Genomic DNA, 26,751 nt, shown 5'->3' with positions numbered 1-26,751 from the left:
TATTTTTTCCTCTCACTTCCAGGAACTGAGCATAAATCTAATTGCCCAACACTGTCCTGACCAAGGTAGCTCATTCAGCTGAAGTTTATAATAGTTATTGTGCTGCATCATTCGGTTTTCGTTTACTGCATCTAGGTGTAAAGGAAGAGGATGCTGATGAAACCAACCCCTTCTCCTTCAAGGAGTTTGTCAAGATCAAAAGTCAATCAACAGTAAAGGAGAAAGTGATGAAAACCCAGAGACACCAACAACTGAAGGTGCTGTACACCCATTCTCAGCTACAGTAACAATGTGCTTTGGACAGTGCCTTGAACTCCGATTCCCCTGGATGCTGAGACCGAACAAGGACTTCTTATCCTGGGTTACAGGTTTTGTCATTTAACGTTTTGAAAAAAAATCCAATTGAGGAGCAATTTAGCGTGGCCAATCCAGCTACGATTACATCTTTTTGGGTTGTGGGGGTGAGACCCACGCAGACACGGGAAGAATGTGCAAACTCCACACGGATGGTGACCCAGTGTGGGGATCGAACCCGGGTCCTCGGCGCGGCGAGGCAGCAGCGCTAACCACAACGCCAAGGTGCTGCCCCGGGTTTTGCTATTTACGAATGAGATAGGGAGAAATGTAGAAAGGGTGGTGAATCTTTGGCATCCTCCATCCCAGCGGGCTGCGGAAGTCGAATCGTTCAAGATAGGGATTAATAGGGCGGCACGGTGACACATTGGGTTAGCACTGCTGCCTCACGGCGCCGAGGTCCCAGGTTCGATCCCGGCTCTGGGTCACTGTCCGTGTGGAGTTTGCACATTCTCCCCGTGTCTGCGAGGGTTTCACCCCCACAACCCAAAAATGTGCAGGGTAGGTGGATTGGCCATGCTAAATTGCCCCTTAATTGGAATAAATGAATTGGGTACTCTAAAATTATTTTTAAAGATAGGGATTAATAGATTTTTGGGTGTTGAGGGATTTGAGGGCTGCGGAGAGAAAGCACAAAGTGAAGTGACTGAAGGAATCATGATATTGAATGAGGCTTTAGGGGCCCATTTCTTTTGTGTTGTTCATGGTATGGCAGCATTGCTGCCAAGACCAGCATTTACTGCCCCTCCCTCATTGCTATTCAGATGGCCAGAGCTGTGCAGTGGGACTAATTGGAGAGATCTTTCAAAGAGCCAGCATGGTGGGTTGAATGATATCCTTTTTTTTTAAATTAAATATTTTATTGAAAATTTTTGGTCAACCAACACAGTACATTGTGCATCCTTTACACAATATTATAACAACACAAATAACAATGACCTATTTTATAAACAAAAAATTAATAAATAATAAATAACAAAAATGAAAACTAGCCCTAATTGGCAACTGCCTTGTCACAAGTAACACTCTCCAAAAATATAATTTAACAGTCCAATATATAATTATCTGTAGCAACGACCTATACATATTATACAGTATATATTAACAACCCTGAGAGTCCTTCTGGTTCCTCCTCTCCCCCCCCCCCCCACCCCTCCCCCCACCCCTCCCCCCCCCCCCCCCCCCCCACCCCTCCCCCCGATCCTGGGCTGCTGCTGCTGCCTTCTTTTTCCCATTCCGTCTATCTTTCTGCGAGGTATTCGACGAACGGTTGCCACCGCCTGGTGAACCCTTGAGCCGACCCCCTTAGGACGAACTTAATCCGCTCTGGCTTTATAAACCCCGCCATGTCATTTATCCAGGTCTCCACCCCCAGGGGCTTGGCTTCTTTCCACATTAGCAATATCCTGCGCCGGGCTACTAGGGACGCAAAGGCCAAAACATCGGCCTCTCTCGCCTCCTGCACTCCCGGCTCTTGTGCAACCCCAAATATAGCCAACCCCCAGCTTGGTTCGACCCGGACTCCTACTACTTTTGAAAGCACCTTTGTCACCCCCATCCAAAACCTCTGTAGTGCCGGGCATGACCAAAACATATGGGTATGATTCGCTGGGCTTCTCGAGCACCTCGCACACCTATCCTCCACCCCAAAAAATTTACTGAGCCGTGCTCCAGTCATATGTGCCCTGTGTAATACCTTAAACTGAATCAGGCTTAGCCTGGCACACGAGGACGACGAGTTTACCCTGCTTAGGGCATCTGCCCACAGCCCCTCCTCGATCTCCTCCCCCAGCTCTTCTTCCCATTTCCCTTTTAGTTCATCTACCATAGTCTCCCCTTCGTCCCTCATTTCCCTATATATATCTGACACCTTACAATCCCCCACCCATGTCTTTGAGATCACTCTGTCCTGCACCTCTTGTGTTGGGAGCTGCGGGAATTCCCTCACCTGTTGCCTCGCAAAAGCCCTCAGTTGCATATACCTGAATGCATTCCCTTGGGGCAACCCATATTTCTCGGTCAGCGCTCCCAGACTCGCAAACTTCCCATCCACAAACAGATCTTTCAGTTGCGTTATTCCTGCTCTTTGCCACATTCCATATCCCCCATCCATTCCCCCCGGGGCAAACCTATGGTTGTTTCTTATCGGGGACCCCCCCCAAGGCTCCAGTCTTTCCCCTATGCCATCTCCACTGTCCCCAAATCTTCAGTGTAGCCACCACCACCGGGCTTGTGGTGTAGTTCCTCGGTGAGAACGGCAATGGGGCTGTCACCATAGCCTGTAGGCTAGTCCCCCTACAGGACGCCCTCTCTAATCTCTTCCAAGCCGCTCCCTCCTCCTCTCCCATCCACTTACTCACCATTGAAATATTAGCGGCCCAATAATACTCACTTAGGCTCGGTAGTGCCAGCCCCCCCCCATCCCTGCTACGCTGTAAGAATCCCTTCCTCACTCTCGGGGTCTTCCCGGCCCACACAAAACCCATGATGCTCTTTTCAATCCTTTTAAAAAAAGCCTTCGTGATCACCACCGGGAGGCACTGAAACACAAAGAGGAATCTCGGGAGGACCACCATCTTAACCGCCTGCACCCTCCCTGCCATTGACAGGGATACCATATCCCATCTCTTGAAATCCTCCTCCATCTGTTCCACCAACCGCGTTAAATTTAACCTGTGCAATGTGCCCCAATTCTTAGCTATCTGGATCCCCAGGTAACGAAAGTCCCTTGTTACCTTCCTCAGCGGTAGGTCCTCTATTTCTCTACTCTGCTCCCCTGGATGCACCACAAACAACTCACTTTTCCCCATGTTCAATTTATACCCTGAAAAATCCCCAAACTCCCCAAGTATCCGCATTATTTCTGGCATCCCCTCCGCCGGGTCCGCCACGTATAGTAGCAAATCGTCCACATACAAAGATACCCGGTGCTCTTCTCCTCCCCTAAGTACTCCCCTCCACTTCTTGGAACCCCTCAACGCTATCGCCAGGGGCTCAATCGCCAGTGCAAACAATAATGGGGACAGAGGGCATCCCTGCCTTGTCCCTCTATGGAGCCGAAAATATGCAGATCACCGTCCATTCGTGACCACGCTCGCCACTGGGGCCCTATACAACAGCTGCACCCATCTAACATACCCCTCTCCAAAACCAAATCTCCTCAACACCTCCCACAAATAATCCCACTCCACCCTTATCAAATGCTTTCTCGGCATCCATCGCCACTACTATCTCCGTTTCTCCCTCTGGTGGGGCCATCATCATTACCCCTAACAACCTCCGTATATTCGTGTTCAGCTGTCTCCCCTTCACAAACCCAGTTTGGTCCTCGTGGACCACCCCCGGGACACATTCCTCTATTCTCATTGCCATTACCTTGGCCAGGACCTTGGCATCTACATTTAGGAGGGAAATAGGTCTATAGGACCCGCATTGTAGCGGGTCCTTTTCCTTCTTTAAGAGAAGCGATATCGTTGCTTCAAACATAGTCGGGGGCAGTTGTCCCCTTTCCTTTGCCTCATTAAAGGTCCTCGTCAGTACCGGGGCGAGCAAGTCCACATATTTTTCTATAGAATTCGACTGGGAATCCATCCGGTCCCGGGGCCTTTCCCGCCTGCATGCTCCTAATTCCTTTCACCACTTCTTCTACCTCGATCTGTGCTCCCAGTCCCACCCTTTCCTGCTCTTCAACCTTGGGAAATTCCAGCCGATCCAAGAAGCCCATCATTCTCTCCCTCCCATCCGGGGGTTGAGCTTCATATAATTTTTTATAAAATGTCTTGAACACTCCATTCACTCTCTCCGCTCCCCGCTCCATCTCTCCTTCCTCATCCCTCACTCCCCCTATTTCCCTCGCTGCTCCCCTTTTCCTCAATTGGTGTGCCAGCAACCTGCTCGCCTTCTCCCCATATTCGTACTGTACACCCTGTGCCTTCCTCCATTGTGCCTCTGCAGTGCCTGTAGTCAGCAAGTCAAATTCTACATGTAGCCTTTGCCTTTCCCTGTACAGTCCCTCCTCCGGTGCTTCCGCATATTGTCTGTCCACCCTCAAAAGTTCTTGCAGCAACCGCTCCCGTTCCTTACTCTCCTGCTTCCCTTTATGTGCCCTTATTGATATCAGCTCCCCTCTAACCACCGCCTTCAACGCCTCCCAGACCACTCCCACCTGGACCTCCCCATTATCATTGAGTTCCAAGTACTTTTCAATGCACCCCCTCACCCTTAGACACACACCCTCATCTGCCATTAGTCCCATGTCCATTCTCCAGGGTGGGCGCCCTCCTGTTTCCTCCCGTATCTCCAAGTCCACCCAGTGTGGAGCGTGATCCGAAATGGCTATAGCCGTATACTCCGTTCCCCTCACCTTTGGGATCAATGCCCTACCCAGCACAAAAAAGTCTATTCGCGAGTAGACTTTATGGACATAGGAGAAAAACGAGAACTCCTTACTCCTAGGTCTGCTAAATCTCCACGGGTCTACACCTCCCATCTGCTCCATAAAATCTTTAAGCACCTTGGCTGCTGCCGGCCTCCTTCCAGTCCTGGACTTCGACCTATCCAGCCCTGGTTCCAACACCGTATTAAAATCTCCCCCCATTATCAGCTTTCCCATCTCTAGGTCCGGAATGCGTCCTAGCATCCGCCTCATAAAATTGGCATCATCCCAGTTCGGGGCATATACGTTTACCAAAACCACCGTCTCCCCCTGTAGTTTGCCACTCACCATCACGTATCTGCCCCCGTTATCCGCCACTATAGTCTTTGCCTCGAAAATTACCCACTTCCCCACTAATATAGCCACCCCCCTGTTTTTCGCATCTAGCCCCGAATGGAACACCTGCCCCACCCATCCTTTGCGTAGCCTAACCTGGTCTATCAGTTTCAGGTGCGTTTCCTGTAACATAACCACATCTGCCTTAAGTTTCTTAAGGTGTGCGAGTACCCGTGCCCTCTTTATCGGCCCGTTCAGCCCTCTCACGTTCCACGTGATCAGCCGAGTTGGGGGGCTTCCTACCCCCCCCCCCTTGTCGATTAGCCATCACCTTTTTCCAGCTCCTCACCCAGTTCCCACGCAGCTGTATCTCCCCCAGGCGGTGCCCCCCCGCCCATCCTCTCCCATACCAGCTCCCCCCTCTCCCCAGCAGCAGCAACCCAGTAATTCCCCCCTCCCACCCCCCCCGCTAGATCCCCCGCTAGCGTAATTACTCCCCCCATGTTGCTCCCAGAAGTCAGCAAACTCTGGCTGACCTCGGCTTCCCCCCGTGACCTCGGCTCGCACCGTGCGACGCCCCCTCCTTCCTGCTTCTCTATTCCCGCCATGATTATCATAGCGCGGGAACCAAGCCCGCGCTGCTCCCTTGACGCCGCCCCCAATGGCCAACGCCCCATCTCCTCCACCTCCCCTCCTCCCCCCATCACCACCTGTGGGAGAGAGAAAAGTTACCACATCGCAGGATTAGTACATAAAACCCCTCTTTGCCCCCCACATTCGCCCCACCACTTTGTTCAAACGTTCTTTTTAATAACCCGCTCATTCCAGTTTTTCTTCCACAATAAAAGTCCACGCTTCATCCGCCGTCTCAAAGTAGTGGTGCCTCCCTCGATATGTGACCCACAGTCTTGCCGGTTGCAGCATTCCAAATTTTATCTTCTTTTTATGAAGCACCGCCTTGGCCCGATTAAAGCTCGCCCTCCTTCTCGCCACCTCCGCACTCCAGTCTTGATAAACGCGGATCACCGCGTTCTCCCATTTACTGCTCCGAGTTTTCTTCGCCCATCTAAGGACCATTTCTCTATCCTTAAAACGGAGGAATCTCACCACTATGGCTCTGGGAATTTCTCCTGCTCTCGGTCCTCGCGCCATCACTCGATATGCTCCCTCCACCTCCAACGGACCCGCCGGGGCCTCCGCTCCCATTAACGAGTGCAGCATCGTGCTCACATATGCCCCGACGTCCGCTCCCTCCGCACCTTCAGGAAGACCAAGAATCCTCAGGTTGTTCCTCCTTGCGTTGTTTTCCAGTGCCTCCAACCTTTCCACACATCGTTTCTGATGTGCCTCCTGCGTCTCCGTCTTCACCACCAGGCCCTGTATATCGTCCTCATTCTCGGCTGCCTTTGCCTTCACGACCCGAAGCTCCCGCTCCTGGGTCTTTTGTTCCTCCTTTAGCCCTCCGATCGCCTGTAGTATCGGGGCCAACAGCTCTTCCTTCATTTCCTTTTTTATCTCTTCCACACAGCATTTCAAGAACTCTTGTTGTTCAGGGCCCCATGTTAAACTGCCACCTTCCGACGCCATCTTAGTTTTTGCTTGCCTTCCTTGCCGCTGTTCTAAAGGATCCACTGCAATCTGGCCACTCTCTCCTCCTTTTTCCATCCGTATCCAGGGGGGATTCCCTTCTGGTTTACCGCACAGTGTTTTTAGCCGTCAAAATTGCCGTTGGGGCTCCTATCAAGAGCCCAAAAGTCCGTTTCACAGGGAGCTGCCGAAACGTGCGACTCAGCTGGTCATCGCCGCACCCGGAAGTCATCGTTGAATGATATCCTGTGTAGTAAGATTCAATGATTCTAACACTTACTGTAATTATTAAAATTGTCGCCCCCATATTGTTTGTCTTGTGGGATGCATCAACAATGCTAACCATCCATTTTGATTTTTAAACGATAAGTCACAAATCCTTGGCAAGTGTTATTTTCTGTCAGTTCCATGTACAATGTTTTCATACCCCCATCACTCATTCCCACAGAACCCCGCGGGAATTTCCTTTGAGGGGGGAACTACTGCCCCTAAAGGACTGAGTTTGAGCCTGCATTTTCCGGAGCGTCATTTCCCAGATCTGAAGGCCCACAGCCCTTCATTGGAAGACGAGGACGATGACTGGAGTGAAACATACCAACCCGCCGTTATTGAGGCCGCTCACGAGTTCAGCTTCTCTGACACGCTTTGCGGTGTATCGTACCTGCCGCTAACCCTGAACCCTGCTGAGCTCCCACAGCAGGACACTGTCCAGTTCACACCTTCAGAGTGGCTCGTGGACGAGGAGGAGGAGGAGGGAAGCCCGGAGGAAGGAGAGGAGAAGGATTACATCTTCGGGGAAAAGACCTCGCAACCCGGGGCCCCATGCGACGAACCTGACCCTCCAAGAGATCATTTTGACCTGGTGGGGGAAGTCCTCTATCAAAGCCAGCTGCTGACCAATGAAAAGGCAAGTTCAATCCAAACTAAAATACTGCAGGTGCGGGGAATCTGAAATAAAAAACAGAAAATGCTGGAAATACTCAGCGGGTGGGTCAGGTAGTGTCTGTGCAGAGAGAAACGGTTAGCGTTTCAGATCATTGACCCGTCAGAACTGGAAGAAGTTGGAGATGTGACAGGTTTGAAGCAAGTACCCAGTTAGAGAAAGAGAGGGGGAAGGAAGGAAAGAACAAAAGGACAAGGAGAGTGGGGGAAGAGGAGTGACTGAATGGCAAAAGGGATGATGGTGCAAGGCAATCGGGATGATAAAGGGACAAAAGAAAGGATAACAAAGGATCGGTCCACAGACAGTAGATAGCTTTAAGGCAGAACAATTCTAACAAAACTATATTTGTAGAGCACCCATAACAGTAAGACATCCTCGATGCTTCTCGGGGTGACTCTCAAAAATAAAATTCCAGAAAGGTCTCGGTGGATTGGATAAACTGCACATGTAGTTTAAATATAACAGAAAGACTAACTGAAAGTAGGAAACTGGAGGCCACTTAGCCTAACATCTGTCATTGGGAAAATATGAGAATTATTATTACCGAGACTTCGTAGCAAGACACTTAGAACCTCATAATACTATCGGGCAGAGTCAACATGGGTTTGTGAAAGGGAAATGGTTTTTGACTAATTTATTGGAGTGCTTTGAGGATGTATCAAGCTGGCGGATAAAGGGGATCCTGTAGATGGAATGTATTTAGATTTTGATCAGGCGCTGCATAAAAGGTTCCTACACAGGATAAGAGCTTGTGGTGTTGAGGATGATATCAGCATGGGGAGAGAAATGGCTAACTCACAGGAATCAGAGAGTTGGGATGAATGGATAATTTAGGGGATTTTCACAGTAACTTCATTGCAGTGTTAATGTAAGCCTACTTGTGACAATAATAAAGATTATTATAATAATTTTATTATAATTTTCAGGATGACAAACTGTAACTAGTGGATCAGTGCTGGGGCTGAGCTATTTGCAATCTATATTAATAACTTGGATGAAGAGACCGACGGTATTACAGCCAGATTTGCTGACGATATGAAGATAGGTAGGAGAGCAAGTTGTGAGGAGGACACAAAGTCATATTTTCTTTTATAAATTTAGAGTACCCAATTATTTTTTTTCTAATTAAGGGGCAATTTAGCACGGCCAATCCACCTAGACAGACACATCTTTGGGTTGTGGGGCTGAAACCCACGCAGAGACGGGGAGAATGTGCAAACTCCACACGGACAGTGACCCAGAGCCGGGATTCGAACCCGGGCCCTCAGCGCCGTAGGCAGCAGTGCTAACCACCTCGCCGCCGTGCCGCCCCTTGACACAAAGGAATGTTGATATCTTAAATGAGTAGGCAAAGAAAATGGCAGCTGGATTATAACGGAGTATATGATGTTGCAGAAGAATAGAAAGCAGAATATTATTTAAATGGGGAGAGATTGCAGAATGCTGCAGTGCAGAGGGACCCGGGTGTGCTTGTACATGAATCACAAGAAATCCGTATGCAGTTACAGCAAGTAATCACGAGGCAAATGGAATATTGGCCTTTAGTTTAAGGGGAATGGTGTATAAAAGTGGGGGAATCTTGCTCGAACTGTACAGGGTGGAGGACTGTGTCCAGTTATGATCTCCTTATTTAAGGAGGGAGATACTTGCATTGGAAGATTCACTCAGCTGATTCCTAGGATGAAGGGGTTTGTCGGATGAGGAAAGATTGAGCAGGTTGTGCCGATATTCATTGGAGTTTAGAAAAGATTTTGGGTGTGTGTGTCACAGTTTCTTTGAGGAACTGAATGGCCTCCTCCTGTTCCTGATGTTCTTAAATTTGGCACCAAGTTACTTGAGAAATTAGGATAGGTGACCAAAAGCTTGGACATGAGGTCGGCTTTTTAAAGAGGTCAGTTTATTTATAGCCTTTCTCTCTGTCCAAACCTTTGGTCACCTGTGATAATATCGCTTAACTTGGTTTGATGATAAATCTCATTCTAACACTTGTGGAAGCACCTTGGGACATTTAACTGCGTTAAAGGCGCTATATAAATGCAAGCTGTTCCATTAAGAAGCAATTGATGGGGGGAACGAGGAATAGAGAGAGAGATAGGGAGGGAATTTCAGAGATGCAGGCAGCTGAAGGCATGGCCAGCAATGGTGGAGCGACGGGAATCGGGGGATGCTCAAGAGGCCGGAATTGGAGGAGTGCAGATATTTCCAAGAGGTACAGTAATGGAGGGGATTACAGAAATAGGGAGGGGCGAGTTCCAGAGGGATTTGAAAACGAGGACGAGAATTTTAAAATCCGAGTTTTGCCAGTGAGCACAGGGTGAAGAGTGCTTGGTGTGCGTTAGGACATTAACCGCTGAGTTTTGTATTAGCTGAAGGTGGAAGATGTGAAATGGGCCGAGAGAGAGTTGGAGTGGAGCCTGGAGGAGAGGGAGCCACGATTATCTCCAGCGATACTGGGCACAGGAATCGTTTGGTATAAACTCTCATTCCTCTTTCAGCTCCAAGAAGAAAATGCAAAGCTCCGAAAGCAAAATAAGGAAGCAAAGCAAGTGGTAAAAGTCCACGTACAGAGGTATGAAGAGCTCAGATTATAGGAGACCGAAAGGGTATGTGATTACATGAGAATCGGTGCTATAACATTTCAAAATCTTTCCTTTTCCCCATTGTAAATGGGGGATAAAAAGAAAATCTTTGCTTCATATTGTTCCTCGCCCAACCGCCGGGTTTGTCCAAACACTTTGCAGTCAGTGAAGTACTTTTGAAGGGTAATAACTGCTGTGATAAAGGGAATGGGCAGACAGATTTGCGCATAGCAAGCTTCCACAAGCAGCAAAATGATAATCACCAGATTTATTGATTGAGGGATGAACAGTAACCAGAACACCGAGGAGAATCCTCCAGCTCTTACACAGAATAGTGGCGTGCAAACGTTTACACCCATTCAAGGAGGTAGATAGGGCTTTAGATTAGTGTCACATCTCAAAGACAATGGGTCGCATTCTCCATCCCGCCAGCCACGATGGTGCCTGCTCTGTAAACATAGAACATACAGTGCAGAGGGAGGCCATTCGGCCCATCGAGTCTGCACCGACCCACTTAAGCCCTCACTTCCACCCTATCCCCGTAACCCAATAACCCTTCCTAACTGTTTTGGAGACTAAGGGCAATTTATCATGGCCAATCCACCTAACCTGCACGTCTTATGACTATGGGAGGAAACTAGAGCACCCGGAGGAAACCCACGCAGACACGGGAAGAACGTGCAGACTCCACACAGACAGTGACCCAGCGGGGAATCGAACCTGGGATCCTGGCGCTGTGAAGCCACAGTGCTATCCACGTGTGCTACCGCGCTGCCCAGTTCTACACTGGAGTGTCAGGCTGGATCTCTCTCTTGAATCCCTGGAGTAGGTCTTTATCCCGGAACCTTCTGATTCAGGGATGGGAGAGCCACGAAGTGAGGATGGCTGACACACTGTAATGTTCTTCGGGAACTGGCTTCCCTCTTCAGAACAAGCTCGATGAAACCTCCTTCAATTGGCCATCGCTCGAGCCAGTCCTGCCCTGGCCCGACATCCGTTCTTTCAGCCAAGGGAGCTTGGGATGGAAATGCAGTGCAGCCAGCGAGGACCAAGCTTCAGTACTGCTGTACGATAAACGCTGTGGATGCCAAGATTCTGAAATAAAAACTCCACGTGCTCCGGTTTCCTCCCACAGTCCAAAGATGTGCAGGTTAGGTGGATTGGCTGTGATAAATTGCCCCTTCGTGTCCGAAGGTTAGGTGGGGTTACGGAGTGGGCCTGGGTAGGGTGCTCTCTCGGAGGGCCGGGTGCAGACTCGATGGGCTGAATGGCCTCCTCCTGTGCTATAGGGATTCTATGGTCATTGCCTGTACTGTTCTAAATTTATTTGATTGATTTCCCCGTGAGGGGCACAAAGAGAGTCAGAAACTGGAAACCTCTCAGCATTTGTAACACTGGATATCCGCTGGCCACTTCCCTAGGACCAAGCGTCTGGAGGAGGCGCTGGAGAAAAGGAAAATCAAAGAGGAGAAGGAGACACGAGCGTTAGAATCAATGGTTCAGCACGTGGAGGAGAATCTGCAGCTGATGACGGTGAGAGGGGTCCCGGTGGGTGGGTGTGTGTTGGGGGGGGTGGGGTGTGCGGATGGAATGGAGGTTGTGATCCTGAGAACTGCCACAAACAGCAATGAGACACCGAGCCGGCAATCTGCAGTTTTCTGCTATTGGTGGAGAGATAAGTGACGTCCGAGGCCACGCGGCAAATTCCCATGATCCTATTCCACTGGTGGCTGAGCATCACTTCGAGCCGCTTGACCAACCCTTTCAGAAAGACGATGTTTGGCACAACTAACAACTGAATTGCAAAAGGAAAATTAGGATTTTAAGGAAATAAAACAATTGCTGATCAAAAGTACATCAATGTTGCGGGTGGCACGGTAGCAGAGTGGTTAGCACTGTTGCTTCACAGCTCTGGCGTCCCAGGTTCGATTCCCCGCTGGGTCACTGTCTGTGCGGAGTCTGCACGTTCTCCCCGTGTGTGCGTGGGTTTCCTCCGGGTGCTCCGGTTTCCTCACAGTCCAACAATGTGCAGGTTAGGTGGATTGGCCGTGATAAATTAGGTGGGGTTACTGGGTTACGGGAAGAGGGTGGAGGTGTGGGCCTAGCTGGGGTGCCCTTTCCAAGGGCCGGTGCAGACTCGATGGGCCGAATGACCTCCTTCTGCACTGTAGATTCTATGATTGTTACCATGGTAACAATGGGATGGGGGGGGGCCAAGCCCAGTGGGCATAGCCTGGAGTCACGATGATGGGGGGGGGGGGTGGGGGGGGGGTTCCTGGTTAGGACAGTTACGTGGGTCTCTGTCCGTGTGGAGTTTGCACATTCTCCCCGTGTTTGCGTGGGTTTCACTCCCACAACCCAAAGATGTGCTGGTTAGGTGGATTGGCCTCGCTAAATTGTCCCTTAATTGGAAAGAAAAATAATTGGGTGCACTAAATTTATTTTAAAAAGAGACAGTTATGTGGAATGTGAGTGTTGGAGGGAGGTTTCTCAGGGTCATCTCGAGGGTAGTGCTCGTGAACTTGGAAGCAGGGCCCCATGAAGCCATTTCGGTGGGGAGCCGGACCACCTCTGGCGGCAGCGGGGGCAGAGGTTGTTAGCCTTTACTTCGCTGATTGCCCGGAGGCGGGTCCTGTTGGGGTGGAGGTCAGCTTCTCCACCCTGTGACACGGCTTGGCGGGCTGGGGGTGGGGATTTCTTTGACTCTCGGGAAGGTGAAGTCTCTGCTGAAGTGGGTGAAGGAAGGGTTTCCCATTTCATGGGGGATGTTTATTAAGCACTTCTGAGAATTGGTCGCCATTGAACATTGGGGGGGGGGGGGGGGGATGCGGTTGGCAGTATTGTTGTCTTTGGTGACACTGTTTATGGATTGATTGTTAATTTGTGGGGTTTTTTTAACCTGGAGTGTGCGGGTGGATGTTTTGTATATTGAGTAGGGGGGGGCGGTTTGTGTGTGAGGGATTCTTATTGTGTTTGTTTTTTCTTTGGCTGTTTATTGATGAAAATGAGGAGAATAAAAAGTTTTAAAAACATTGCTAAAAAAAGAAGCTTGACGCCATCCAGGACAAAGCAGCCCCGCTTAATTGCTCCTCTTTCCACAAACATTCAATCCCTCCACCACCGACGAACAGTGGCAGCCGTGTGTACCATCTATAAGAGGCACTGCCGGAATTCACCAAGGTTCCTTAGGCAGCACCTTCCAAACCACAACCACAGCCATCGAGAAGGACAAGAGCAGCCGATCCCCGGGAACCCCACCGCCTGGATTTGCCATCCAGACTTGGAAATATATCGGCCGTTCCTTTGCTGTCGCTGGGGCAAAGTCCTGGAACTCCCTCCCGAACTGTGGGTGGTCCTACACCTCGGACTGCAGTGGTTCAAGAGGTAGCTCACCACCACCTTCTGAAGGGCAGCCAGCGATGTTAAGTAATGGGTTAAGAGACATTACAATTAGTTGTCTCATTTATGTTAAGTATCCATTAATTGACACTGATATGTAAAGGGGCTTCAGGTGGCCTCTGTCAGGGTGATGTATAGTGAGAGTTTTGTGCAAAGGCTGTTGGAATGAAATAAATGTGTGTTTGTGAAAAAGGGACAGAACTTTAGACTCTTCAGATCACAGCAACTAAAACGTCTAACAGTTGGTAGCAGAGGATGGTTGCTGTGTAAATGTGAAGGGTTGAAAGATACAACTTTTCCAGATCAAACCAAGGAGTGAGTGAGAAAAGAAAAAAAAAAAGGGATATACGGCTGAACCGAGGATAAAGATGGCTGGATATGACTATCCTCCCTTATTTTCTGAAAGGGAATCGTACGACCAATGGAGAAGTGCAGTAGTCATGTGGACTAAGGTAACTGCTTTGGGAAAGAGAAAACAAGGTATGGCATTGGCTCTTTCTCTACCATATGGCAGTAAAATCCGAAACAAAGTGCTTTCTGAGCTGGAATTGGAAGAGTTAGACTCAGAAGAAGGTCTGGAGACTTTATTACATTATATGGATAAGATTTATAAGAAAGATGACTTGTTAAGTGCGTATGAAGCATGGTCGGATTTTGATAAGTTCCGGAAAATGGAGGATATCTCCATGGAAGACTATATAATGGAATTTGGCAGACTATATAAAAGGCTGCAGAAACACAACCTGGAATTTCCACAGTCTGTGTTGGCCTTTAAATTACTTGACTGTGCTAGAGTGAGCAACATGGATAGGCTCCTGGTTTTGACAGGAGTTCAGTTTACTGATAGGGATACCTTATTCGAACAGATGACAAAAGCTTTACAAAAGTTTCTGGGGAAACATTCGATTCCGATGGCTCTGATGACCCAAATAGGTCAGCCTGCAATAAGGCAGAATATGAAAGATACACTACTAACAGGATGGCGAAATCGTATGGCTACGAACAGGGCTCAAGACTATAGAAGGAGACCGAGACAAGGAAATGATGACGACAGAAACCCAGTTAGAACCTACAATAGGAAGATGAACCCCAGAAATGCACGGGGCATGATAAATTGATGTTTTCAATGTGACTCTCAATACCATTATGCTTTCAACTGTCCAATTTGTTATGATAGAGTTTTTGAAGCGACACGTGACACAGAAGAGTCAGAAGAGGAAAACGATAGTGACCAGAAAGAAGGCATTATCCTATTGACAAGCAGTTTTACACCGGTAATGAGGGTGTTGGTTGCAGAATCCTTCAACTGTGCTGTATTGGACAGTGGCTGCACATCTACTGTGTGTGGAATTGACTGGTTAAAATGTTACCTGGACTCTTTGAATGCTGAAAATCGTAACAAGGTTAAGGAATTTGAAAGTTCCACAAGTTTCAGGTTTGGGGATGATAATACTCTGAAGTCGCTGAAAAGAGTGGTGATCCCTTGCAATATTGCCGGAGTGAATCATTTCATTAGCACGGATGTTGTATCAAGTGAGATACCTTTGCTTCTGAGCAGACCGTCGATGAAGAAAGCACACATGAAACGATATGGAACAGGATAAGGCAACAGTTTTTGGAAAGGCGGTGGACTTACAATTTACACAGTCGGGACACTATTGTATTCCATTACTGACAAATAATATTTCAAGTAGAGTGGTTAAGGATGTGTTAATGGCAGTTGAAAATGGGACTTTAGCTGATAAGCTTGTGGTATTAAAACTGCTTAGGCAATTTGCACATCCGTCTCCTCGGAGGCTGAAAAATTTATTAAAGGATGCAGGGGTAAGGGATGACGACTATACTAAACTAATAGAACAGGTTAGTGACCGCTGTGAAGTTTGTAGGAAGTGCAGAAGGACACCAGCACGACCGATAGTAACCCTACCTTTGGCCAGGGATTTTAACGACATTGTGGCCATGGACCTTAAGATCTGGGATAAAGCAAATAATATATTTATTTTGCATTTTGTAGATTTAGCAACCAGATTTAGTCAATCAACGATTGTACGAAGTAAAGAAAAGTGAGTAATTCTGGATCAAATCGTGGAAAAATGGATAGGGACAGGAATGGGCCCACCGGCAAAATTCCTTACGAACAATGGGGAAGAATTTGCTAATGATGAGTTTAGGGATATGTGTGAAAACATGAATATCAGAGTTATGAATACGGCTGCAGAAAGCCCATTTAGTAATGGTGTCTGTGAAAGAAATCATGCTGTCATCGAAAATTTTGGCAGATCGACCAAATTGCAGGCTAAATTCAGCTTTAGCATGGGCAGTAGATGCAAAGAATTCATTGCAGATGGTTGGGGGCTATAGTCCTTATCAATTAGTGTTTGGTAGAAATCCTAAAATTCCGTCCATTTTGGATGACCAGCCTCCAGCTTGGGAGGGGACTACAATTAGCTCTGGTTTTGCTGAACATTTAAATGCATTACATAGCAGTAGAAAAGCTTTTTTGGAAGCAGAAGTCTCTGAAAGAATTCGCAGAGCTTTAAGACCTAATGTACGGCCATCCGATGCCGTTTTTTCAGCAAGGAGGCATGATATACTATAAGAGAAACAATTCTAATGAATGGAAAGGCCCAGGGAAGATCATAGGCATAGATGGCAAAACAATTATTTTGAAACATGGTAATCAAACTGTTAGGGTACATTCATCAAGGATAATGGGTACAGATTACAAATTTTCAAATTTAGACAGAGCAGACAGACATGACGAGGAACCAGAGTCATTTGGTACGCATGTGTTACAGAACTATGAGGACCAATTAACTGATATAGACAGGGTTTCTGTGGAGGAACACAACACTTCTGATGAATTAGAACAGGGAAGGCCACTGGAAAGTATAAACATTGGTTGAATGTACAGCATTCAGGGGAAGGAGTCAAGACAATGGATTGGGAAAACTTCAAAAATTGAGGGCACAGAAACGCAATGCCAGTTCAGATAGTACATCGGATAGTGAACAGGTCCGCAGGAAAAGGTCGAGAACTATTGAAAGGACATCCCACAGCAGAAGGGAAAGATCAAGCAGTAGCAGTACAGAACGAGATACCAGGCGGGAGAGGGGACGTAGTTTATCAAGATCTCGGAACATGAGTAAGACTACGAATACTAATAGGAGTAGAAGCCCACATGCACGTGAGATTTTGGTAGCTTCAAATAAATTAGATGAAAAAGTTATCAAAGAAGCTAAACAGCAAGAATTGCATAGTTGGAGTGAATTTGGGGTATACACGGAAGTACCGGATAGGGGACAAAGAGCTCTATCCCACAGATGGATTTGCATGGAAAAGGTTCTTCCAGATGGAACTTCTAAGGCAAAGGCCAGGCTTGTGACAAGGGGATTTGAAGAAAACTTAGTAGATCAGGATTTAAGGGTTGATTCACCTACAGCAGGACAGGGTATTTTAAAGATCTTCTTGGCTCTATTAGCCACAAAGGCATGGGAATGCAAATCTATAGATATAAAAGCTGCCTTTTTGCAGGGGCATCAGCTCCAGAGAGACATTTTCCTCCGTCCTCCTAAAGAAGCAGCTAACACAGAAGGGGTACTCTGGAAGTTGAACAAATGTGTATATGGATTAAATAATGCATCTAGAGTCTGGTATTTTTTGGTAAGGTCAGTGAAGTTAGGCTGTTGCCAGTTGAAAGCAGATCCTGCAATGTTTTACTGGCACTATAAAGGAAACCTTTCTGGCATTTTTATGATGCATGTCGATGATTTTTTGTGGAGTGGGACTCGTGATTTTGAAGCTATTGTAATCTCTGGTTTGAGGAAAGAATTCAGGGTTGGAAGTCAGGCTTCCGGTGCATTTAAATATATTGGACTGGAAATTGGACAGACTAAGTTAGGGGCAACTTTACGTCCGCAAACTTATTTGGAAAGCATCAGCCCAATAGCAATTAGTCGTGGCCGAGTTTCACAAAAAGACGCAATGGTTTCAAAGATAGAAAAAGAGCAACTGCGAAGTTTAATTGGGCAACTGAACTGGTTAGGCAGACAGACTAGACCGGACGTGAGTTTTGATGTCTTAGAGTTGAGTACAAAAATGAATGATCCCAAAGTGGAAGACATAATAAGAGCAAATAAAGCGTTGGCCAAACTAAAAATGCAGGAGTGTGTTTTGAGGTTCCCGGTTTTAGGTGACCTTAGGCACTTGAAACTCATAGTTTATAGTGATGAGTCCTACGTGATGGGGTTTCAAGTGCAGGAGGTTTTATAATTTTCCTTTTGGGGAACAATGGTAAATGTTGCCCGCTTGTGTGGGAAACAAAGAAAATAAGGAGAGTGGTAAAAAGCACTTTGGCTGCTGAGACGTTAAGCCTTGTAGAGGCGGGTGGTATGGCCTTTTATATAAGTATGATATTGACAGACATTTTGGATTAGGGTAATATACCTATTGACTGTCACATTGACAATAAACCCCTAGGGGGAAAATGTGCACTCTACAAAAAGTGTCAATGAAAAGAGGTTACGGATAGACATCGCAAGTTTGAAGCAGATGTTGGACAGAGGGGAAATAACAAAAATTAAATGGGTCGACAGGAGCTATCAACTGTCAGACTGTTTTACGAAAAGAGGGGCGAGTTCACAGAAACTTTTGGATATTGTGAATGAAGGGCGCTTGTTTCTGTGACTTTTTTTTTTCTTTCTCGTCCAAACAAAAAGAAAAGGGGGGGGAAATCATGTGTGTTTGAGTATCTTGAAATTTTGTTTTCACCTCATTTTATTTTTTCTCCAAGGAAGGGGAGACTGTTAAGTAATGGGTTAAGAGACATTGCAATTAGTTGTCTCATTTATGTTAAGTATCCATTAATTGACACTGCTATGTAAAGGGGCTTCAGGTGGCCTCTGTCAGGGTGATGTGTAGTTAGAGTTTTGTGCAAAGGCTGTTGGAATGAAATAAATGTGTGTTGGTGAAAAAGGAACAGAACTTTAGACTCTTCATATCACAGCAACTAAAATGTCTGACAAGGGATGGGCACTAAATGCTGACCTAACCAGCTACGCCCACATCCCGTAAGTTAATTTGAAATTAAGTGTTGGTTTGATATTGAGGTAAATGATTTCGATCTCTCTCGATTTCAGAAACGGGCAATGAAAGCCGAGAACACGGTGACTAAGTTGAAGCAGGAATTTATACTGCAGCAGGTACAGTAATGGCCCCTGTCAGACTGAGGTGAGGAGGAATTTCTCCTGAGGGTAGTGAATCTGGAATTCTTTACCGCAGAGAGCTGTAGAGAAGCTGGGGCCCATTGAGTATGTTCAAGGCCGAGAGATACAGTTCAAAAAATATATAATTTAGAGTACCCAATTCTTTTTTCCAATTAAGGGGCAATTTAGCATGGCCAATCCACCTACCCTGCACATCTTTGGGTTGTGGGGAGAAATCCCACGCAGACACGGGGAGAATGTGCAAACTCCACACGGAGAGTGACCCAGAGCCGGATCGAACACGGGACCTCGGCGCCGTGAGGCTGCAGGGCTAACCCACTGCGCTACCATGCTGCCCCGAGGCAGGTTTCAAATCAGTAAGGGAATCGAGAGTTATGGGGATAAGGCGGGAGTAAAGGATTATCAACAGATCAGGCATGATCTGATTGAATGGTGGAGCAGACTCGATGGGCCGAGTGGCCAACCGCTCTCCTACGTCTTAAAGTCTAATATTTACAGCTTTCATCTATCACTGAGAATTACTGAGTGTTTTCTGCGGTAATTGTGCTTTAAAAAAACAGATCACTGCTTTCAGGATAATGATCAGAGACCGAAGCTCTAATTCATAACTCTCCCTTCCCCACTCTCTCTCTCTCTCTCCCTCTCTCTCCCTCTCTCTCCCTCCCCATTCTCTCTCTCTTTCCTCTCCAAAACCCCCTCCCGCTGTCTCTCTCTCTCTCTCTCTCTCTCTCTCTCCCAGCTCTCTCCCTCCCGCCCCACTCTCTCTCTCTTTCCTCTCCAAAACCCCTCCCCGCTGTCTCTCTCTCTCCTCCCCCGCTCTCTCTCTCTCCCTCCCCGCTCTCTCTCTCTCTCCTCTCTCCCCTCCCCGCTGTCTCTCTCTCTCCCTCCCCGCTCTCTCTCTCCCTCCCCGCTCTCTCTCTCCCTCCCCCGCTCTCTCTCTCCCTCCCGCTCTCTCTCTCCCTCCCCGCTCTCTCTCTCCCTTCCCCTCTCTCTCTCTCTCTCTCTCCCTCCCCATTCTCTCTCTCTCTCTCTCTCTCTCTCCTCGCTCTCCCTTCCCCACTCTCTCGCTCTCTCTCTCTCTCTCTCCCCGCTCTCTCTCCCCCACCCACTCTCTCTCTCTTTCCTCTCCAAAACCCCTCCCCGCTGTCTCTCTCTCTCTCTCTCCCTCCCCCGCTCTCTCTCTCTCTCTCTCCCCCCTCCCCGCTGTCTCTCTCCTCGCCCTCCCCACTTTATCTCTCTCCCCCTCCCCGCTCTCTCTCTCCCTCCCCGCTCTCTCTCCTCCCCGCTCTCTCTCTCCCTCCCCGCTCTCTCTCTCCCTCCCCGCTCTCTCTCTCCCTCCCCGCTCTCTCTCTCCCTCCCCGCTCTCTCTCTCCCTTCCCCACTTTCTCTCTCTCTCTCTCTCCTCCACCAAACCCCTCCCCGCTGTCTCTCTCTCTCTCTCTCTCCCCCGCTCTCTCTCTCCCGCCCCACTCTCTCTCTCTTTCCTCTCCAAAACCCCTCCCCGCTGTCTCTCTCTCTCTCCCCTTCCCCGCTCTCTCTCTCTCCTCCCCGCTCTCTCTCTCTCCCTCCCCGCTCTCTCTCTCTCTCTCTCTCTCTCTCCCCCCTCCCGCTGTCTCTCTCTCGCCTCCCCACTTTATCTCTCTCTCTCCCTCCCCGCTCTCTCTCTCCCTCCCCGCTCTCTCTCTCCCTCCCCGCTCTCTCTCCCTCCCCGCTCTCTCTCCCTCCCCGCTCTCTCTCCCTCCCCGCTCTCTCTCCCTCCCCGCTCTCTCTCCCTCCCCGCTCTCTCTCCCTCCCCCGCTCTCTCTCCCTCCCCGCTCTCTCTCCCTCCCCCTCTCTCTCCCTCCCCGCTCTCTCTCTCCCCCTCCCCGCTCTCTCTCTCCCCCTCCCCGCTCTCTCTCTCCCCCTCCCCGCTCTCTCTCTCCCCCCTCCCCGCTCTCTCTCTGCCCCTCCCCGCTCTCTCTGCCCCTCCCCGCTTTCTCTCTGCCCCTCCCCGCTTTCTCTCTGCCCCTCCCCGCTTTCTCTCTGCCCCTCCCCGCTTTCTCTCTGCCCCTCCCCGCTCTCTCTCTGCCCCCTCTCCGCTCTCTTTGCCCCTCCCCGCTCTCACTCTGCCCTCCCCGCTCTCACTCTGCCCCTCCCCGCTCTCACTCTGCCCCTCCCCGCTCTCACTCTGCCCCTCCCCGCTCTCACTCTGCCCCTCCCCGCTCTCACTCTGCCCCTCCCCCCGCTCTCACTCTGCCCCTCCCCGCTCTCACTCTGCCCCTCCCCGCTCTCACTCTGCCCCTCCCCGCGCTCTCTCTGCCCCTCCCCGCGCTCTCTCTGCCCCCTCCCGCGCTCTCTCTGCCCCTCCCCGCGCTCTCTCTGCCCCTCCCCGCGCTCTCTCTGCCCCCTCCCCGCGCTCTCTCTGCCCCTCCCCGCGCTCTCTCTGCCCCTCCCCGCGCTCTCTCTGCCCCTCCCCGCGCTCTCTCTGCCCCTCCCCGCGCTCTCGCCCCGCTCTCGCTCCCTCCCCGCTCTCGCTCCCTCCCCGCTCACTCTCCCTCCCCGCTCACTCTCCCTCCCCGCTCACTCTCCCTCCCCGCTCACTCTCCCTCCCCGCTCACTCTCCCTCCCCGCTCACTCTCCCTCCCCGCTCACTCTCCCTCCCCGCTCACTCTCCCTCCCCGCTCACTCTCCCTCCCCGCTCACTCTCCCTCCCCGCTCACTCTCCCTCCCCGCTCACTCTCCCTCCCCGCTCACTCTCCCTCCCCGCTCACTCTCCCTCCCCGCTCACTCTCCCTCCCCGCTCTCTCCCCCCCTCCCCGCTCTCTCCCCCTCCCCGCTCTCTCCCCCTCCCCGCTCTCTCCCCCTCCCCGCTCTCTCCCCCCTCCCCGCTCTCTCCCCCTCCCCGCTCTCTCCCCCTCCCCGCTCTCTCCCCCTCCCCGCTCTCTCCCCCTCCCCGCTCTCTCCCCCTCCCCGCTCTCTCCCCCTCCCCGCTCTCTCCCCCTCCCCTCTCTCCCCCTCCCCGCTCTCTCCCCCTCCCCGCTCTCTCCCCCTCCCCGCTCTCTCCCCCTCCCCGCTCTCTCCCCCTCCCCGCTCTCTCCCCCTCCCCGCTCTCTACGCCTCCTCGCTCTCTCTCTCTCCCTCTCCCTGCTCTCTCGCCCCGCTCTCTCCCTCCCCGCTCCCTCTCCCTCCCCGCTCTCCCTCCCCACTCTCTCCCCCTCCCCGCTCTCTCCCCCTCCCCGCTCTCTCTCTCCCCCCTCCCCGCTCTCTCTCTCCCCCTCCCGCTCTCTCTCTCCCCCTCCCCGCTCTCTCCCCCTCCCCGCTCTCTCTCTCCCCCTCCCCGCTCTCTCTCTCCCCCTCCCGCTCTCTCTCTCCCCCTCCCCGCTCTCTCTCTCCCCCTCCCCCGCTCTCTCTCCCTCCCCGCTCTCTCTCCCCTCCCCCGCTCTCTCTCCCCCCTCCCCGCTCTCTCTCCCCCTGCCCGCTCTCTCTCCCCTGCCCGCTCTCTCTCTCCCCCTGCCCGCTCTCTCTCTCCCCCTGCCCGCTCTCTCTCTCCCCCTGCCCGCTCTCTCTCTCCCCCTGCCCGCTCTCTCTCTCCCCCTGCCCGCTCTCTCTCTCCCCCTGCCCGCTCTCTCTCTCCCCTGCCCGCTCTCTCTCTCCCCCTGCCCGCTCTCTCTCTCCCCCTGCCCGCTCTCTCTCTCCCCCCTGCCCGCTCTCTCTCTCCCCCTGCCCCGCTCTCTCTCTCCCCCTGCCCGCTCTCTCTCTCCCCCTGCCCGCTCTCTCTCCCCTGCCCGCTCTCTCTCCCCCTGCCCGCTCTCTCTCTCCCCCTGCCCGCTCTCTCTCTCCCCCTGCCCGCTCTCTCTCTCCCCCTGCCCGCTCTCTCTCTCCCCCTGCCCGCTCTCTCTCTCCCCCCTGCCCGCTCTCTCTCTCCCCCTGCCCGCTCTCTCTCTCCCCCTGCCCGCTCTCTCTCTCCCCCTGCCCGCTCTCTCTCTCCCCCTGCCCGCTCTCTCTCTCCCCCTGCCCGCTCTCTCTCTCCCCCTGCCCGCTCTCTCTCTCCCCCTGCCCGCTCTCTCTCTCCCCCTGCCCCGCTCTCTCTCTCCCCCTGCCCGCTCTCTCTCTCCCCCTGCCCGCTCTCTCTCTCCCCCTGCCCGCTCTCTCTCTCCCCCTGCCCCGCTCTCTCTCTCTCCCCCTGCCCGCTCTCTCTCTCCCCCTGCCCGCTCTCTCTCTCCCCCTGCCCGCTCTCTCTCTCCCCCTGCCCGCTCTCTCTCTCCCCTGCCCGCTCTCTCTCTCCCCCCTGCCCGCTCTCTCTCTCCCCCTGCCCGCTCTCTCTCTCCCCCTGCCCGCTCTCTCTCTCCCCTGCCCGCTCTCTCTCTCCCCCTGCCGCTCTCTCTCTCCCCCTGCCCGCTCTCTCTCTCCCCCTGCCCGCTCTCTCTCTCCCCCTGCCTGCTCTCTCTCTCCCCCTGCCCGCTCTCTCTCTCCCCCTGCCCGCTCTCTCTCTCCCCCTGCCCGCTCTCTCTCTCCCCCTGCCCGCTCTCTCTCTCCCCTGCCCGCTCCCTCTCTTCCCCTGCCCGCTCCCTCTCTTCCCTGCCCGCTCCCTCTCTTCCCCTGCCCGCTCTCTCTCTCCCCGCTCTCTCTCTCCCCCTGCCCGCTCTCTCTCTCCCCCTGCCCGCTCCCTCTCTTCCCCTGCCCGCTCCCTCTCTTCCCCTGCCCGCTCTCTCTCTCCCCGCTCTCTCTCTCCCCGCTCTCTCTCTCCCCGCTCTCTCTCTCCCGCTCTCTCTCTCCCCCTCCCCGCTCTCTCTCTCCCCCTCCCCGCTCTCTCTCTCCCCCTCCCCGCTCTCTCTCTCCCCCTCCCCGCTCTCTCTCTCCCCCTCCCCGCTCTCTCTCTCCCCCTCCCCGCTCTCTCGCTCCCCCTCCCCGCTCTCTCTCTCCCCCTCCCCGCTCTCCTCGCTCCCCCTCCCCGCTCTCTCTCTCCCCCTCCCCGCTCTCTCTCTCCCCCTCCCCGCTCTCTCTCTCCCCCTCCCCGCTCTCTCTCTCCCCCTCCCCGCTCTCTCTCTCCCCCTCCCGCTCTCTCTCTCCCCCTCCCCGCTCTCTCTCTCCCCCTCCCCGCTCTCTCTCTCCCCCTCCCCGCTCTCTCTCTCCCCCTCCCCGCTCTCTCTCTCCCCCTCCCCGCTCTCTCTCTCCCCCTCCCCGCTCTCTCTCTCCCCCTCCCCGCTCTCTCTCTCAGCCCCTCCCCGCTCTCTCTCTCCCCCTCCCCGCTCTCTCTCTCCCCCTCCCCGCTCTCTCTCTCTCTCCCCCTCCCCGCTCTCTCTCTCTCTCCCCCTCCCCGCTCTCTCTCTCTCTCCCCCCTCCCCGCTCTCTCTCTCTCTCCCCCTCCCCGCTCTCTCTCCCCCTCCCCGCTCTCTCTCTCCCCCTCCCCGCTCTCTCTCTCCCCCGGCGCTCTCTGATCACATTGTGTGATTTCTGTGACAGCTGAGCTGCAAAAGTGGAAATCTGAGAACGAGAGGCTTCGGTTTGAAGATTCTGTCGCTTTGAACTCTGCAAAAAGCAATGCCCGGCTTGCCTCAGACTATCTCATAAAAGCTGCAGAAGGAGCTGAGAGCTCAGTCAGGTATAACCTGTCCCTCCACACAGGAAGGACGTGGGTATGGGCCAATCTGAACTTGGAGATTTTGTTGGGGGGGTATTGTGTTTAGGATGGAGACACAAATCACACCCCTCGATCCACCCCGCCCCCCTCGATCCACCCCACCCCCCTCGATCCACCCCACCCCCCTCGATCCACCCCGCCCCCTCGATCCACCCCGCCCCCCTCGATCCACCCCGCCCCCCCTCGATCCACCCCGCCCCCCTCGATCCACCCCGCCCCCCCTCGATCCACCCCGCCCCCCTCGATCCACCCCGCCCCCCTCGATCCACCCCGCCCCCCTCGATCCACCCCGCCCCCCTCGATCCACCCCGCCCCCCTCGATCCACCCCGCCCCCCTCGATCCACCCCGCCCCCCTCGATCCACCCCGCCCCCCTCGATCCACCCCGCCCCCCTCGATCCACCCCGCCCCCCCTCGATCCACCCCGCCCCCCTCGATCCACCCCGCCCCCCTCGATCCACCCCGCCCCCCTCGATCCACCCCGCCCCATCTCGATCCACCCCGCCCCCTCGATCCACCCCGCCCCCCTCGATCCACCCCGCCCCCCTCGATCCACCCCGCCCCCCTCGATCCACCCCGCCCCCCTCGATCCACCCCGCCCCCCTCGATCCACCGCCGCCCCCCTCGATCCACCCCGCCCCCCTCGATCCACCCCGCCCCCCTCGATCCACCCCGCCCCCCTCGATCCACCCCGCCCCCCTCGATCCACCCCGCCCCCCTCGATCCACCCCGCCCCTCGATCCACCCCGCCCCCTCGATCCACCCCGCCCCCCTCGATCCACCCCGCCCCCCTCGATCCACCCCGCCCCCCTCGATCCACCCGCCCCCCCCCGATCACCCGCCCCCTCGATCCACCCCGCCCCCCTCGATCCACCCCGCCCCCCTCGATCCACCCGCCCCCCTCGATCCACCCCGCCCCCCTCGATCCACCCCGCCCCCTCGATCCACCCCGCCCCCCTCGATCCACCCCGCCCCCCTCGATCCACCCCGCCCCCCTCGATCCACCCGCCCCCCTCGATCCACCCCGCCCCCCTCGATCCACCCCGCCCCCCTCGATCCACCCCCCCGCCCCCCTCGATCCACCCCGCCCCCCTCGATCCACCCGCCCCCCTCGATCCACCCCGCCCCCTCGATCCACCCCGCCCCCTCGATCCACCCCGCCCCCCTCGATCCACCCCGCCCCCCCGATCCACCCCGCCCCCTCGATCCACCCAGCCCCCCTCGATCCACCCCGCCCCCTCGATCCACCCCGCCCCCCTCGATCCACCCCGCCCCCCTCGATCCACCCGCCCCCCCTCGATCCACCCCGCCCCCCTCGATCCACCCCGCCCCCCTCGATCCACCCCGCCCCCCCTCGATCCACCCGCCCCCCTCGATCCACCCCCCCCGCCCCCCTCGATCCACCCCGCCCCCCCTCGATCCACCCCGCCCCCCTCGATCCACCCCGCCCCCTCGATCCACCCCGCCCCCCTCGATCCACCCCGCCCCCCTCGATCCACCCCCGCCCCCCTCGATCCACCCCGCCCCCCTCGATCCACCCCGCCCCCCTCGATCCACCCCGCCCCCCTCGATCCACCCCGCCCCCCTCGATCCACCCCGCCCCCCTCGATCCACCCCGCCCCCCTCGATCCACCCCGCCCCCCTCGATCCACCCCGCCCCCCTCGATCCACCCCGCCCCCTCGATCCACCCCGCCCCCCTCGATCCACCCCGCCCCCCTCGATCCACCCCGCCCCCCTCGATCCACCCCGCCCCCCTCGATCCACCCCGCCCCCCTCGATCCACCCCCCGCCCCCCCTCGATCCACCCCGCCCCCCTCGATCCACCCCGCCCCCCTCGATCCACCCCGCCCCCCTCGATCCACCCCGCCCCCCTCGATCCACCCCGCCCCCCCGATCCACCCCGCCCCCCTCGATCCACCCCGCCCCCCTCGATCCACCCCGCCCCCCTCGATCCACCCCGCCCCCCTCGATCCACCCCCCGCCCCCCCTCGATCCACCCCGCCCCCCTCGATCCACCCCGCCCCCCTCGATCCACCCCCCCGCCCCCCTCGATCCACCCGCCCCCCTCGATCCACCCCGCCCCCCTCGATCCACCCCGCCCCCCTCGATCCACCCCGCCCCCCTCGATCCACCCCGCCCCCCTCGATCCACCCCGCCCCCCCTCGATCCACCCCGCCCCCCTCGATCCACCCCGCCCCCCCTCGATCCACCCCGCCCCCCTCGATCCACCCCGCCCCCCTCGATCCACCCCGCCCCCCTCGATCCACCCCGCCCCCTCGATCCACCCCGCCCCCCTCGATCCACCCCGCCCCCCCTCGATCCACCCCCGCCCC

General features: G+C 54.0%; 1 protein-coding gene across 1 annotated transcript in view; it reads left to right on the top strand.

The window, feature by feature from the left end:
* Positions 1–26,751, top strand: part of entr1 (endosome associated trafficking regulator 1) — a 66,239-nt gene that overhangs the window by 38,835 nt on the left and 653 nt on the right. Inside the window, exons 2-7 of the mRNA XM_072487814.1 lie at positions 136–257; positions 7,101–7,559; positions 10,091–10,164; positions 11,596–11,707; positions 18,712–18,775; positions 24,241–24,379. Of these exons, the coding sequence (XP_072343915.1) occupies positions 136–257; positions 7,101–7,559; positions 10,091–10,164; positions 11,596–11,707; positions 18,712–18,775; positions 24,241–24,379 (970 nt within the window). The remainder of the gene's footprint in view (positions 1–135; positions 258–7,100; positions 7,560–10,090; positions 10,165–11,595; positions 11,708–18,711; positions 18,776–24,240; positions 24,380–26,751) is intronic.

This window comes from Scyliorhinus torazame, chromosome 22 (assembly GCF_047496885.1).
Source record: "Scyliorhinus torazame isolate Kashiwa2021f chromosome 22, sScyTor2.1, whole genome shotgun sequence".
Classification (NCBI taxonomy): Eukaryota; Metazoa; Chordata; class Chondrichthyes; order Carcharhiniformes; family Scyliorhinidae; genus Scyliorhinus; species Scyliorhinus torazame.
This window is presented reverse-complemented; position numbering and strand designations above follow the sequence as displayed.